General features: G+C 48.0%; 4 protein-coding genes across 4 annotated transcripts; 2 read left to right on the plus strand and 2 right to left on the minus strand.

Annotated features, from left to right (window-relative positions):
• Positions 1 to 721: 721 nt before the first annotated feature.
• Positions 722 to 1,660, plus strand: ARB_05488 (uncharacterized protein; the record flags this gene model as incomplete). Its single annotated transcript, XM_003016045.1, has 3 exons — positions 722 to 735; positions 895 to 1,178; positions 1,362 to 1,660. The coding sequence occupies 3 exons, from the start codon at positions 722 to 724 to the stop codon at positions 1,658 to 1,660; spliced, it is 597 nt and encodes a 198-aa protein (XP_003016091.1).
• Positions 1,661 to 3,032: 1,372 nt separating this feature from the next.
• ARB_05489 (uncharacterized protein) lies at positions 3,033 to 4,343 on the minus strand (the record flags this gene model as incomplete). The annotated part of the gene is made up of 2 exons (XM_003016046.1): positions 3,033 to 3,694; positions 3,749 to 4,343. The coding sequence occupies 2 exons, from the start codon at positions 4,341 to 4,343 to the stop codon at positions 3,033 to 3,035; spliced, it is 1,257 nt and encodes a 418-aa protein (XP_003016092.1).
• A 2,083-nt stretch (positions 4,344 to 6,426) lies between these two features.
• ARB_05490 (uncharacterized protein) lies at positions 6,427 to 6,738 on the plus strand (the record flags this gene model as incomplete). The annotated part of the gene is made up of 1 exon (XM_003016047.1): positions 6,427 to 6,738. The coding sequence occupies one exon, from the start codon at positions 6,427 to 6,429 to the stop codon at positions 6,736 to 6,738; it is 312 nt and encodes a 103-aa protein (XP_003016093.1).
• Positions 6,739 to 10,205: 3,467 nt separating this feature from the next.
• ARB_05491 (uncharacterized protein) lies at positions 10,206 to 10,763 on the minus strand (the record flags this gene model as incomplete). The annotated part of the gene is made up of 1 exon (XM_003016048.1): positions 10,206 to 10,763. The coding sequence occupies one exon, from the start codon at positions 10,761 to 10,763 to the stop codon at positions 10,206 to 10,208; it is 558 nt and encodes a 185-aa protein (XP_003016094.1).
• Between the last annotated feature and the right edge of the window lie 2,701 nt (positions 10,764 to 13,464).

Genomic DNA, 13,464 nt, shown 5'->3' on the forward strand with positions numbered 1-13,464 from the left:
GCCAGGGGGTCGCATGAATGATTGAGGAGAGGGTATCTCTGTTTTCCTCGGACCTCCTTTATAGTCCTCTCTACTATAGACAGGATATATGTTGAATATCAGCCTTCCTGATATTGAGTCTCTGTTCTGACTAACTAGTGCGCAGACAATAAAGGTCTTTATCTGCCTTGAACTTAAGAGGTGCTTAATTCAGCAGGTATTTCCGTTATATTTCAAAAAAGGGGTTACATAAAATATCCGCAACGGAAAGACTCCATAATATGTATAGTATCTCTAAGTAGTTGTATGGTTATGCAGCTTGTCCTTCATGCAGCGAAGCCATGCCCCCCCACAAAGCAGCCGGGGATTCAACAAGTGAGCCACGGCATATTGCTGCTTAAGGCCTGGATGCATTGTCAGATGGAGATGCAGAGCCCTGGAGCCGGCAGCCGGCAGGGTGACAGTCTTGGTTTTTTCTTTCTAGGCGACTAGCAGGCAGACAATCATGCCAGCGATGATTAAGAAGAAACATGCATCTCCTTCTTCCCAACCCTTGCTGCTGCCAGCGTATCTCCTCATGGGTCTACTTACCACTTGCATGGCTGGTAGGAGGTCATCGAGAAACATCGAATGATTTTTCCTGCACTCCATGTGATCCCTTCATCTGCATATCTACTCTGTACATGCATTTATTTATACATGCAATCGGCTAGAAGGTGACTCGGCAGCCCAATATAGACAGATGATTGCCAGAAAGTAAGTCCGGAGTACGGAGTACTTCGTAACCAAACGAGCATGAAAAGAGTAAATCCATGCAGGGAAACAAGAGCTGGCCATGTAATCGGAAGATGCTGGACACAGAGCATATCCTCCCGTAGTTATTTCAATATGTCGAGCAAAAGGCCCCCTGACCAGCGAGGATGGGTATTCCGAGCATCCTCCATCAGCAAACAATCTAATTCATGCACAAGGCTCACATCTCACGTACTCCAGGAGACGGCCTTCTTTCCGACATTCGTTAGACCCCGTTAGCTGTCGCCATGCTGTATGGATAGATTTCATCTCAGTCTTGAGAAGCAAAAAAGAAACGAAGAAGACCATCGAGAGAGACACCGTGAACTTCGCCCCCACGGCTGCATCTCTCTTCAAGCCAAATCACCAAATAACGGGGTTGCGCCCCGCCTGGCTGCAATGGAAATGTACGGATGACCAACCGAATCAATAGTAGCCCGTTTCTGGCTGCAAAGTCCGCTGCGTCTAGGTCGACTTGTGCTTGAGAACTGGCCTGCGTCAGAAAAAGGACGACGGTCAGCAGCGAGCGTTGCCCAAGTGGCTTGATCTCCCTGGGAGGGCCTATCAGCCTGCCGATCTGTCGTCGCTAGTGAAGGATGGAACCATGGCCCCGAACTCGTTTTACGAGCTAGATGCAGTATGGGGGTGGTGGAGGAGGATTATTCTCTGCACATCTCGCATCGCCTTGAAGATGAAATCCTCGTTTTGCCAAAAGGGGGTTGGAAGCAGCGCCCCGAGATGGAGAAATAGATACATAACCACACCCAGACGACATGCCGAAAACCAAAAAGAAAAAAAAAAAAAGGGAGCGAAGGAAAAGAAAGGGGAAGAAGATCCAGACGGGGCTATCTTCTCTTTCACTAGCTACTGGGAGTGTATCATTTCTTGAAGAGTGCTGAAAATAGACCCAGTTAGGAAAAGAGCTCGAGTCCCCTGCATCTGAATACGGAGAGTGGATGAGCAAACGGGGAGACACAAGACCAGCGACAGAGAGACGATGGAGGACTGCGAACGGACATCGATCCCGAACTGGCTAACTCTCTCCCTGGGGCTGGCTGCCTCGCTGGAAGAAAAGAAAAGGGACGGACGAGGCTGCGAGGTGAGTCGGGCGTCAAGTTGGTCAGCAATAGTCAGCCATAGCTGTACACGAGCAGCGCAGAGAAACCACATAAGATGCGATACATATAACACGGGCGTTAGGTATCCTAGTCTGCCTTTCCTCTTGTCTATCAAGGCGACCAGCAGGCTGTACCACGTCTGGAAGTACGACCATTGTCCGGATGCGAAGTAGAGTCGTCAAGGAGCTGATCAGTCTATAAATATTTGTATTGACTGTCACTATATACATTAAGGGGGATGGAGGAACGCATTTAATAGCTGGTTCATCCAAACAGATCTTTCTGGATGCACAGGTATAGTTCGTGTGCTCCAAGTTGGGTAAAATAATGGGTTTTGTTGAACATGTATATAAATTCTGGGTATCAGTTTCGAAAGCGAGAATTTCATCATCCCATCAAAACGCAAAAGACACACTCCCGCAAGTAAACCTCTATTGGTAAATGGTAAGGGGAGAAAAAAAGGTAAGCAAAAAATGAGTAGGCCTCCAAATGCATCTTAAAACAACCCGCATGAGTACACGCAAAAAAAGTATTCCGCCTCCCAGACAAGTATTTGAATGAAAACGCCCCCAAAAAGAAAAAAACCCCAAAAACAACCCGCTTCGAGGATTTCAACATGAAAAACGCCAGAGAAGTTAATTCGTCATTTTCATCCGTCCCAAACGAAAAGGAGAAAAGCAGACAAGCCGGTGAACGTAATACATATGACACGAAAGGCATAGGCTGCAACGAAAAGTGAAAAAATAAAAAAATTGCCCAGCCTGCACAAAATAGATATTATGTAGGGGAAGAGAAAAGGCAAAGGAAAAGTAGCGATTGTATCAAGACACGTGTTGAAATAGAGAAGTGTGATCCATGAAATTCGTCAAACGCTGGCTGGAATGAGCAGAAATTGAAGAAACGTTTCCGAAAAAGCGGTGTTTTTTTCTTCTCGGGAGCTTGTCAGCTAAAATCCAAACTGGAACCGTGGTGATGAAAAAAAGTAGAATGGCCCCGTCCGTTAAAACTCCTTGGTATTGTTTTCGAGGGAGGGTCCATCGGAAGAATATTAAACTGGTTAAGAAACGTATATTCCGAAGCAGAGAAAGGTTAATTGAAAGGAGATTCGTTGGCGTAAAATTAAGATTCGAAGTCCAGGCGAAATTATGATTGAACGGTGATAGGCATGGGTTGCTCCAGAGGCCTATGTCGTGTGGTCAGCTTCTGCCCGGGGTGGTTGATAGGAATAAAGGAGCCCCAAAAGTTAGGTGGGATAACAGCAGGGACGAAGCGATGTTGGAAGTTGCTGATGGATTCAGTTGACGAGCATGAGGAGACCGAGTCATCGTCAGACAAAGAGGTGTCTGAAACAGCGGAACTGGAGTATTGTGGTTCGATGAGCTCTGCTGCTGGTGAGGATGGAGGGTAAGAGTTGTTGAATGGCACAAATTCTACTGGCTCCTTGAGGCACTGTAAGCTCTGGGTTGGAGGGGTGACCACTGGGGAGAGGATTGGGACCGATGGGCGGACAGTAAACCTTGGGCATTCCAGGATCAACTTGCGCAGCTCCGGGATCGTGATTCTCTTTTGAGGATCACATTCAAAGATGCGTCTCAGGATAGCATTGAGTTCCACGGATAGTGGAAGGATTGTCCTCAGGAACTGTGGGTTCTTTAGATAGGCCAAGAAGGTAGGGTCCTCTGGAGAAGCTCGTTTCCAGGGGTTGCGGCCGCAAGACAAGTTGACCAGGATAACTCCAAGACTCCAAACGTCATTGGGGGCAGAAGCATACGCGGCTGGGGTGGATTGTTGACATTCTATTCCAACTGTTAGTCAGAGTAAAAAAAAAAAGACCAAATCAATGGGAAATAAATACATACCAGGAGACATGTAGAACGTAGAGCCACAGCCAAAGTCGGATGTATAGGCGTCTGTTGTTGCGAGGCCAAAGTCCGCAAGCTTAACGTTCATCCCACGGTCAGACACCAGTATGTTTTCCGGCTTCAGATCCCGGTGATAGATCCCTATGCTGTGGCAGAATTCAACGGCATCCAAAATCTGGAGGAAGGCCCTCTTTGCTAGGAAATCATTTCCTACGAAGTGGCCTCGTTCGGTGATATTGGAAAACAGATCGCCCTCTGGACAAAACTCGATAACAACAAAAGTACAATCATGAGAATCCATGATGCGGACCAAAGAAACAACGTTGGGATGATGGCTGGCCATATGATGTAGTTTGATTTCCCGTTGCTGGAACTTTCGCTGTCTGGGATCCAGGCCGGCCTTGTTCAATGCCTTGACGGCATATGGAGTATTTGTCTGGATGTCGATAGCAGAATATACCACTCCATAAGCACCTACACCCAGTATGCCGGTAAGCTCTAGTCGGTTGGCTAGGAGTAGCCCAAGCTTGTCCTCTGGAGCATCGCAATAGGAGACTGGTTGGGGTGACTGTGGTGGAGTTGGGAGATGCATGGCCTGTTATACCTCAAAGGGGCAAAGCAAGTTGCGGACGTATATAACTGTTGGTTGGTTGATGGTAAAAGGAGAGGAAGGTAGAAGGGGTATTCCAAAGTCCGGAGGTGGCAATGTGGTCCAAAATAAAAGCTCCCAAGAAAAGAATCAAGTAAACGAACCCTTTTTTGTTTTTTGTCGACAACACCCGCAGAGAGAAAGGAGTATATTAAAAGAGAGAGTGAGACAGTGAGAGAGCGGGATGATGTTCCTATGGCTCAGGAGTCCATCTGGCCCGTTATCGATCTTGAGAGGAAGGTAGGATAGGTAGGAGGCAGGGTAATATAGGGCACGAAACGAAAAAGAACGAAAGGTATATATATCTCTGCGGCTAAGTATGGTTTTGCTTGAGAAGGTTTAAGGTCCTTGTGGTTGGTTGGCTGGGAGGTCCAGAACTGGTGGATGAGGCGAAAAAAAAAAAAGGGTAAAACGGCAGAGACGGGTATTTTTAAATCAAGGCGAAGCGGAGGCGATATGGGACTGGTAGGGGATGGCCAAGTAAAAGACCTTAGGGCGATGATGACAGTCGTAGCAGAGGAGAGAAATAGGGAGAGCTAGTTCCAGAGCCGGAAAGAGGAGCGATAGGGAGAGGAGGGAGTTTTGGGTTTAAAGGACCGTGATCAAGACTTTGATAACAGGAAAAGGAACGTGCAAGGGGAGAAGAAATGGGGTGAATTGGAGGGCGAGACGGGAAGGATATAGATGACTATGATGATGATGATGAGTGTCCGAGCATGGATAGGTACATATAATCGGAGGAAGATAGAAATGCCGAGAGGGAGCAGCGGGCCTCCAAGGGTTAGTGTAGAATCGTCACTGCTCGCCCATCTCACACACAACTCTCCCTATCGCTGGCTGGGGGGGAGCAGGCAGGCAGGTGGTGGCGGGAAATACCTCTATCTGAGGGTACCGCAAGCGGCCTCGGGTTAAAGATGGAGATGGAGCATGATTGGTGCAGAGTCGGTCCTTCACGCAGCTTAGCTCCGTAAGAAACAAGGCGGACCAGGCTCCATGGGGGACGAGCGAAAGGGAACGCCACTGCCAGATGGTCCATGGGTCACACCTGTTGCAAAAGAAAAAAAAAAGCAAAAGAGAAGGAAAAAGAAACGACGGGAAAAAGGAAGAAGAGAGAAGAGAAAGATGGAGATGTGTACAATATAACAGGAAAAAGCAAATCTGCAGGGCGCCCGCCAATGGCTAGTCTGCGCCAGCCATCCTCGCAGGAGCAAGACACTGCGAGCGAAATTGCACTACTGTCCTGCGCTGAAGCAAGCCTGGGGCGTGGGTCTTCCACACACTCTCTCTTTGGCTGATGCTGGGTGTCCTTCTGCTGCAGCTTCTGCCTTTCTCCGTCCGCTGAGTCCCCGGCTGTTATCCCCCCTTGATGCAGAGGGGAGAGACGGCGGGTCAATGCAGTGGCTGCATAGTAAAAAAAAAAAAGAGCAGCAAGAGAAACGAAAAGATCGTTCCCTCCTCCTCCCCCCCCCCTTTCTCCTTTCGCTCAGAAGGGCGCTAATCATGCACATCTGCCTCTTTGCTCACTGTTCTCTGCTGTCGTTCCTTTTCAGATTTTCTTTTTCCTTGTCTCTTTTGAGCCCCTACCTACATAGTACATAGTGCTGCGTACTCCGTATATGTTGTCGTAGCTTGTGCTCACACGAAGTTTGAGGTCGACCATGGCTGTTACCTAATCAAGGACGGCCAATGGGGTTCGTGGAGCATGTTGGCCCTATGATGAAACTAGCCGTGTCCACATCATATAGAAGACAGACTGCTTCTCCACCCTGGGATGTTTCGGCTGAATCAGGATTTGTTGACAACGGTTGCGTATATGAACGAGTTCTCTTGTCATATAGGGCGATGGATGGTCGCGCTGAAGGTTAAAGGAGAAGGTAGGCCAGCTTAACTAAGCGCCAATCTTGGTCTTCCTGGCTACCCTTATTGGAAGCTGAATGGTGCCTTTTCCTTCTCGTTCCCTGACGTGGACCCTTTATTTTTTTTTTGCGTCGACTCCCAGTCGTAAGACGAAACAGGTCAAAGATCGATGGTGTTTTCTGGAACGAATCAAACGGCAGGCAAGATGGCAAATCGAGACACACGAAGCCAGGATACTGTGGACAGTGCCGTGTGGCCCGTGGAGATTTACCTCTGCGGTGGAGCATGGCTGGCTTTCTTTTCTTCTTCCTCGTCTTCTTCATCTTCCTTGGGCTCTGATGTCAGCATCTCTGTCCAACCTGATCCAGAAAAAAGGCAGAAGAGTAAAAACAGTCCAGTTCGAAGGAGCAGCAGCAGAAGGAAAAAGAAACGAAAGCAAACACAGTTCAACAAGGGAAAGGGAAAGTTAATGCTAGTCTAGTTGGCCAGGCTTCGAGTATTACCATTATGCAAGATGGATGTTGGGTGTGCATGGTTGTATACGGAGCATCGAGCAGCAATCTCTGAGTGACTCCAAATTATCGACCCTGCTGCGGTGAGGCAAAACATAACCGTCATCTCTCAGATCAAAGCCTGGTTGTGGTGAGAAGAGTGAGAAGTTAACTGCCTTGGATGCCCTTCTTCCTGCGTGATGATAGGCGGCACTGCATAACGTCCTGCTCCCCCCTTCCTGGCCCTTGGGTTTTCATTCAACTAACTAGTTTAGCGACCCGCAGTGCAGGACAGAGAACAGAGGTGGCCGAAGGGTTGATTTGACGAAGAGAAAGAGACTCGACATGCAGAGTTGGTGCGATGCGAGGCTTGCGGAGCTTCGGCATGCCCTGTGGATAATTAAGAGCAACGATTATTGGGGAGGCCAGGAGGCTTGTGGTTCTTGGGTGGTGCACTTCGAAGCTTGGTCATGTTGATGATAGCCCTCTGGACACGAATCAAAAACAGTAAAAAAGAAAGAAGTCGATCTGTTTCCTTGGGGCTTGGATGTCCTTGCTTGCGTAGATTCCATCACTCTGTGCTGGCCTCGGGAACTTTGCAAAAAGCAATCTGATTCATATCATGGCTGTTATAAATTGCTATGTATGCTTTTTTTTTTTTTATTAAATTTTGCATGCATGACACTGCCCCTGTACCATGTTGGATGATCGGGCTGAAATCTAACTGGTGACCTTGGGCCCTTTTCGAACACGGCTGGTGACCTTGTATTGGTTTCAGTGCAAGGATCGTGCGGAGAATCCCCTGGGCTTCAATAGACCATCACCATATTAAATGCAATTTCTGTCTTAACACGTATTTCTATTTCTAGCGGTGTCATCCTCATTCTCTGTCCACTTTAAGAAACTTTTTTTTGCTTCTTCTGTTGTTTCTGCTGCCTTGACGAGATTTTTGACTGGAAAGAAGCCAGCTCAAGCCAACGTAGCCTTGTGCCTGATTCGCTGGAAGAGGTGGCTAGGAGATTATGCGAAGTTTATTGTGGCAATTGCCATTGGGTAGCTTCAGGGAGAAGGACACTGCTCATCTGATCTCGGTGATCAAAAAAAAAAAGTACGCATTCAGGAACCACCGTTCGGGTTGTTGGGATATGACTTGCTGGAGACTTCTTCCATCAGCTAGACTGACTCTCAGGAGATGTTGATGATGTCGGTGAAGGGACCCTTCTTACTACGGAGTCTCTCATTTCCTATCCTGAGACTCAGCGGCTACGCTCCCATTCCCTCGCAGTTTATCTCATCCGTATCCGTACTCTATGCAAAGGCGCAGTTCAAGCTATTTGCATCAGCAGGTTGAGCCAACAAAGAATAGTTCATGTCGTGGCAGTGGCTAGTTTCTTAATAATCCCTTCCATAGTTCTCCTTTTGGTCAAGAGAAGTACGGAGTAGTTACATCCCAAAGAAGATGCAAAAGAGAACGTCAGTGGGAAGATCCCTGCCAAGACCTGTCGCCTCTTATCGACTTCTTACAGCGCATGAATGTCCGTTATCCTATGGGCTCGGTCAGTATTCTCCGTGCTCAAGGGCTGGGAGAAACCCTCCAGGGCAAGGCGCGCCAAAGCGATGGTTGGCCCAACATCCTTGAAGGGGGCCGCGAGTCGACGTTGACTAACAAGGAGAATAAGAAACTCGCGTATCCTTATCGATGATGGGAATTACCCTCCCTCTGCGACCGCCGCTCCCCACCCTTCCCCATACCATGGGCATCATCTTGACTAGCGCCAAAGAGTCATACACACACTCTCTCCAACTAACCCCAGAATAGGCAACTTTGCATCCATCATCCGAAGGAAAAGCAAAGCACGGAATGTGGCTGATTTTCTGTTCGTTGGCTCATGATGGACCCATCCCTGCAAAGGTTGCTTCGAGTCCCTCGCATAAATTAAGTTGAAGGCCCAAGCCAACAGACGTGGAAGGATGAACCTCGTCACGTCCGACTTACGTCCTGCGTCTGTCCATCGATCTGTTTGGTGTGTGTGCGTGTGTCGGTGACGGGCTGGGAGAGAAGCTAACAGTGTACAGAACCTGGCCTGGGACTCGAACATGGACATGGATACTCTTGACATGGGGCGGAGGGTGACTGAAAAGGGCAGGCCTTCGTCTTGGTTTCTCATCTTAACCATCTTTCAACTCCGTCCATTCACCCAGAGTCTGGATACGACTTGCTACCAAAGCTTGCTCTAGCTTGCCATCGGCGTATGAATAATAACGTACTCTGGACTCGAACCACCACCATGGTTCATTCGCACTTCCATGGGTGAGCCTAGTTCTTGGGCTGAGGCTCGTTCTCGTTCCGTCAGTGATAATAACCAACTCCTTGGGCCCTTTTTGCCTCGCGCGACCAAGTCACCTGGAAAAGGGAGTCGTTAGTTCTTTGACCAGCCTTTTCCATCACACATCTCGCTCGCTCTCGTTGGATAGAGGAGTGCTGCATGGAGCGTGGTCACTAATGTACGATATACATGAGTTATCACCATGATGTGGTCCCCACTGGATACGGCATTTCGTTGCATAATTTTAGCCCGCCACGCATAAAGACGCACAACCGGCAAGAGCTGACTCCTGTATATCCGTATGGAGAGAGGACTTAACCCGCTGATCTTGTGTTAAGCAGGAGGCACATCCTCCTGTGGGTTTAAGTAAACGAATATCCAAAAAACTTCCTCCCAAGGATTTCACAGCTCCTTACAGGCGCTGATCGAAGGGAGATGTCGAGCGTTCTACAACAAGCACTGATCTCGCGTTATTCAGCCACTGGTTTGTGCATGGACTTGGCAAGCTGTTCGAGTCATCTCTATTTATATACGCCCATTGTTAGCACAACTATCTATATTAGACTCTCACTAATGCTCATCGAATTTCAAACTGGGCTTGACGTACAGGTCAAGATGGCAAGGGTTCGAAAAGGGGACAGATGGTCAGAAGACAGGTAGCGAGGGAAAAAAGAGCGTTGAAAGTCAGGCAACCAGCTCCCTGACCTGGCTAGTACTGGAGGGCGTCAAGCTCCATTTGTCTCAAAGAAGCCCTGTCGGCTATTGGCCCCCGTCTTGTCTCTCTATCAATCTCCGTACGGAGTATCGCCTTTCGTCTTGCTCTTCGACTTGCCGTCTTTCTCGCGCTCTCTCTCTGGATGTTGTCTATTTTTGCTTCTTTCGGCCATCTCATGTCTTATATAAGCAGTATGTCATGTGATGCTTATTCATCATGACTTTTCCCTTTCGGGCCATCCCTCGTCCCCTTTTCTGCCCAGCCTCGGCTCGGCTCAGCTTCGGCAGTTTGACACCGCCTTTTCATCCTCGTCTTCAACTTCAACTTCGCGCCACCTTTTTGCTTCTTATCATTATCCTTTCATCAGCGACTAGCAAAAGGAAGAAAAAGTATGCAAGATGGAGCGTCAAGAAGGCTACTCTGTATGGAGTACCCCGTACATGGACGAGTTACATTTTATCCTGACGAGGGCAACCAGAAAACACGGGTCGGCTGCAGTTTGGCCCGGATCATCTCTGCTCCAGCTATTATCTCTCATGTGAGTTATCAACATCGCTTGCATTACGGGACGGACCAAGAATGATCCAAGGGTAAAAAGAAAGGAGAGAGGAAAAGCCACCAAGCACAGCCCTTCGTCTTGGATGGGAATAGTCTCGAAGGGGGTCGGAGAATTTGTCTCCAGTAGCGACGAAGCATCAATATTGGCCCTGACTACGGAGTCATTCTCCAGCCTTGGAAGGGTTTCCATTGCCTCGTATATGGAACGTTCCATTCGATCATCCTCTCCTTCGGCATCGCCATCGTTGCATGCAAGGCAAGGAAGTACGTCTTTCACTTCTCCAACATGACGTTGCAGTTTCTTTCTTTCTCCCTTGGAAGAAGAAACAAGGCCTCCCAAGCTGCGCGACTGATGGTTGAATGGATAATATTTTAAGCGAACAAATTGGGAAGCTGGAGGAGCGCCTCCTTGCATCTTCAAGGATGGAATATCCGTATGTGAGTTGTGCCCATTGAGAACGTGCGAGGGAATCGATGGATTCCTTTTTTTACCTTCAATTCCAAGATGAGGCCTTTTTCTCCCACATCACTAAGCATGGGGAAATCACCCTTGACGGCTGCGTTAAAGTACTTCGAAATGCGAACACGCTCCGTCCCTTTTTTTGGCTGAAATGCCAACTATTTACGAATGGCCGATTGGTTAGTAGTGGTATCAATGTGGACGATGCTGTTATCACAGAGGCTACAAATTCAGCCCCAGCTCATGCCCGCTTAACCTTTTTTTTGTCCGTGCCGTGTTTGTCGTTTCAAGGTGGGCACACTTGCATACATACGCTCACCAACTATACTACTTCGCACTGGTCGGACGGGAAAGCCATGTGCGAGGTTGGATGGTCAAGTCAAAGCAGGATTGTATACATGTCAGAAAAGAATCCTCGTATACTCCGTACAGATACACAAATTCTGTTGAAAGCATGAAGCTTACAACATCAATGACCGAAAAGAAATACATCATCAATCAGCAAGGATATGACTAAGTTGTTCCAGAATCCAGCAACAATGCTGTCGACATGGCGATGCTATACTTAGTACGGAGTATGGTATCCTCTGTATAGGGCCATGGAGTAATGATCTTCTCTATCTTCCAGGTAACAAGGCTTCCATTAGCGCACAGACACTCAAACTTCGTGCATATACCGCAACCTCCATGGAGGGGAATTTAATTAAAGAACGATATTAACCCTCGGGATCTCTCGACTGTCCTTGCAACCCGTTCCGTCCATGAAAGAGCAAGGGGCCCCGGCATCAAAGCGCAAGATTCAATTCGACAAGCATACTTAGCAAATTGGACAACATAAGCTGCTGCCGGGGAATGGCTTGCACGTTGATCGACCGTGTTTCTCCTTTTGTTCCCTCCCAGCCTCCTTGCCCCGACTACCAGGGTTATGGGGATGGAGAGGCTGGTCGAGAATACAAGTAGTTATGTGTTTTAAAAGAGTTTTCGCATTGAGTATCAATCCATGTTCGCTGTTGCGCGATTGTCCCTTTCTACCCTTCCCCCTTTCCGTTTATAGTGGAGATTATGAACCAGCAGCAAGGACCTCTATCCACGCCAGTGTATCGGTTGAGGAGCAGGATGATGGGAGGAAATTACTCCTTATACGAGTAACTTTTGGCATGATATCATTCGCCCCTTGTATATTGGTTTTGGCTTCGTTGGATGTTTGACCAGTTGCGCACAAGATACATGTTCGATGAATGGTGTATGGAGCGCTTCATACATTCAAACACATACATTCACTGACTGACAGATATGTGTGTGTATGGACAAAGTTGCATGGATTCTTGGGAAATACGTAAGATCCTGCTAGATATCAAGTCCTGAACCCTGGATGAATGAACAACAGTGATTGGCGGTTGAACAGATATAGAAAAAAAGGAAAACACGGCAGCATAGACATCTCTTTTTGCACAGAGTATGGAGTACTGGTGTGTACTCCGTAAATGTAGGGGAGTTAATATGGGCTGGTGCGTCGAGGTATATATGCAGCCACGGAGCACTGCAGGCGAGATAGAAGGTTTTCATGCAGATCAAGATATGGATATCGGGATGTTGGTTATTCAGCCCGCGTTTTTCTGCAAAGTCACGACTTACATAGTTAGATCAATCTGGAGCTTCAAAAGAAATTCAACATCTCGATCAGGCCTGGAGAAAAGCGGCCTTGACCATGTGTTTGCGCTGCCTGTCTCCTACTGTAGATGTCAGTTCAATGTATGTTTGGTTTCATGCCAATAATACCCCCTTCCAGTCCCCCTCCCCCAGCCTTGGAGGAGTCGTCATCAATGTCCAGCCTTCGCTTGTCTCTATCTTCTCCCAAATACAGAGGAAAAGGTTGATGCTACATCCTCGATACCCAGACTTCAGCAACCTTAATGAATCGGTGACCGGCCTCTGACAGACGGGATGGTTATTGGGGGTCTCGTCCATGACCTGTGCATGCCCGTCCCGTTTCTTTTCCCTCAGGGGCTGTCGAAGAAGGTTGGAAAGGCAGGCTTGGTCCTAATTTGAGAACAGATATCGATTTTCCTTCCCGCAATACGGAATTCAGCGTGTTGAAGGTGCAGTTATGGCCACCTGCACTTCTATCAGATGTTCCACGAGGTAGTTCCAGGCCCAACAATGCATCTGACATTCGTGCGGACGATGCACAGCTTCGGTTTCGTCCGTATTCTTGGCCTGGAGAAAGAAGTTTGATATCCCACCCACGACTATTCATGGAGACAACACTCTCCCCTCACACCCGCTACAATAAAAGAAAACTCCCTACTCCGTAGTTTATTTCTTTTTTCGCCATTCCTCCCGTTGTCTGTTTGTTTGGAAACTGACCTGTGGTTGCTTTTTCACTCATTCCCAAACCCAAAAAGAGAAGAGAAACCTCAGCTCGGGTTTCTCCTTCTTGCAGTTTACCATCGACCCGGCTCCCCAATAGGACGCACAGATCTCGGTTTGAGCTGCCCTGGGCATCAATCCATGGATGGCCTTCTCCTTCCTAGCCCCGATTAGGATATGGGCATCAGGATAGCAGATACCTGTGCAACGTCGTGTTAACTCTATCTCAAGAGTTACGGGTAAAGTAATATCCCAACATACAGGGTAAGGTGTTATCCTTTCATCC

Source organism: Trichophyton benhamiae (assembly GCF_000151125.1).
Source record: "Trichophyton benhamiae CBS 112371 chromosome Unknown contig01145.0, whole genome shotgun sequence".
In the NCBI taxonomy this organism is placed as follows: domain Eukaryota; kingdom Fungi; phylum Ascomycota; class Eurotiomycetes; order Onygenales; family Arthrodermataceae; genus Trichophyton; species Trichophyton benhamiae.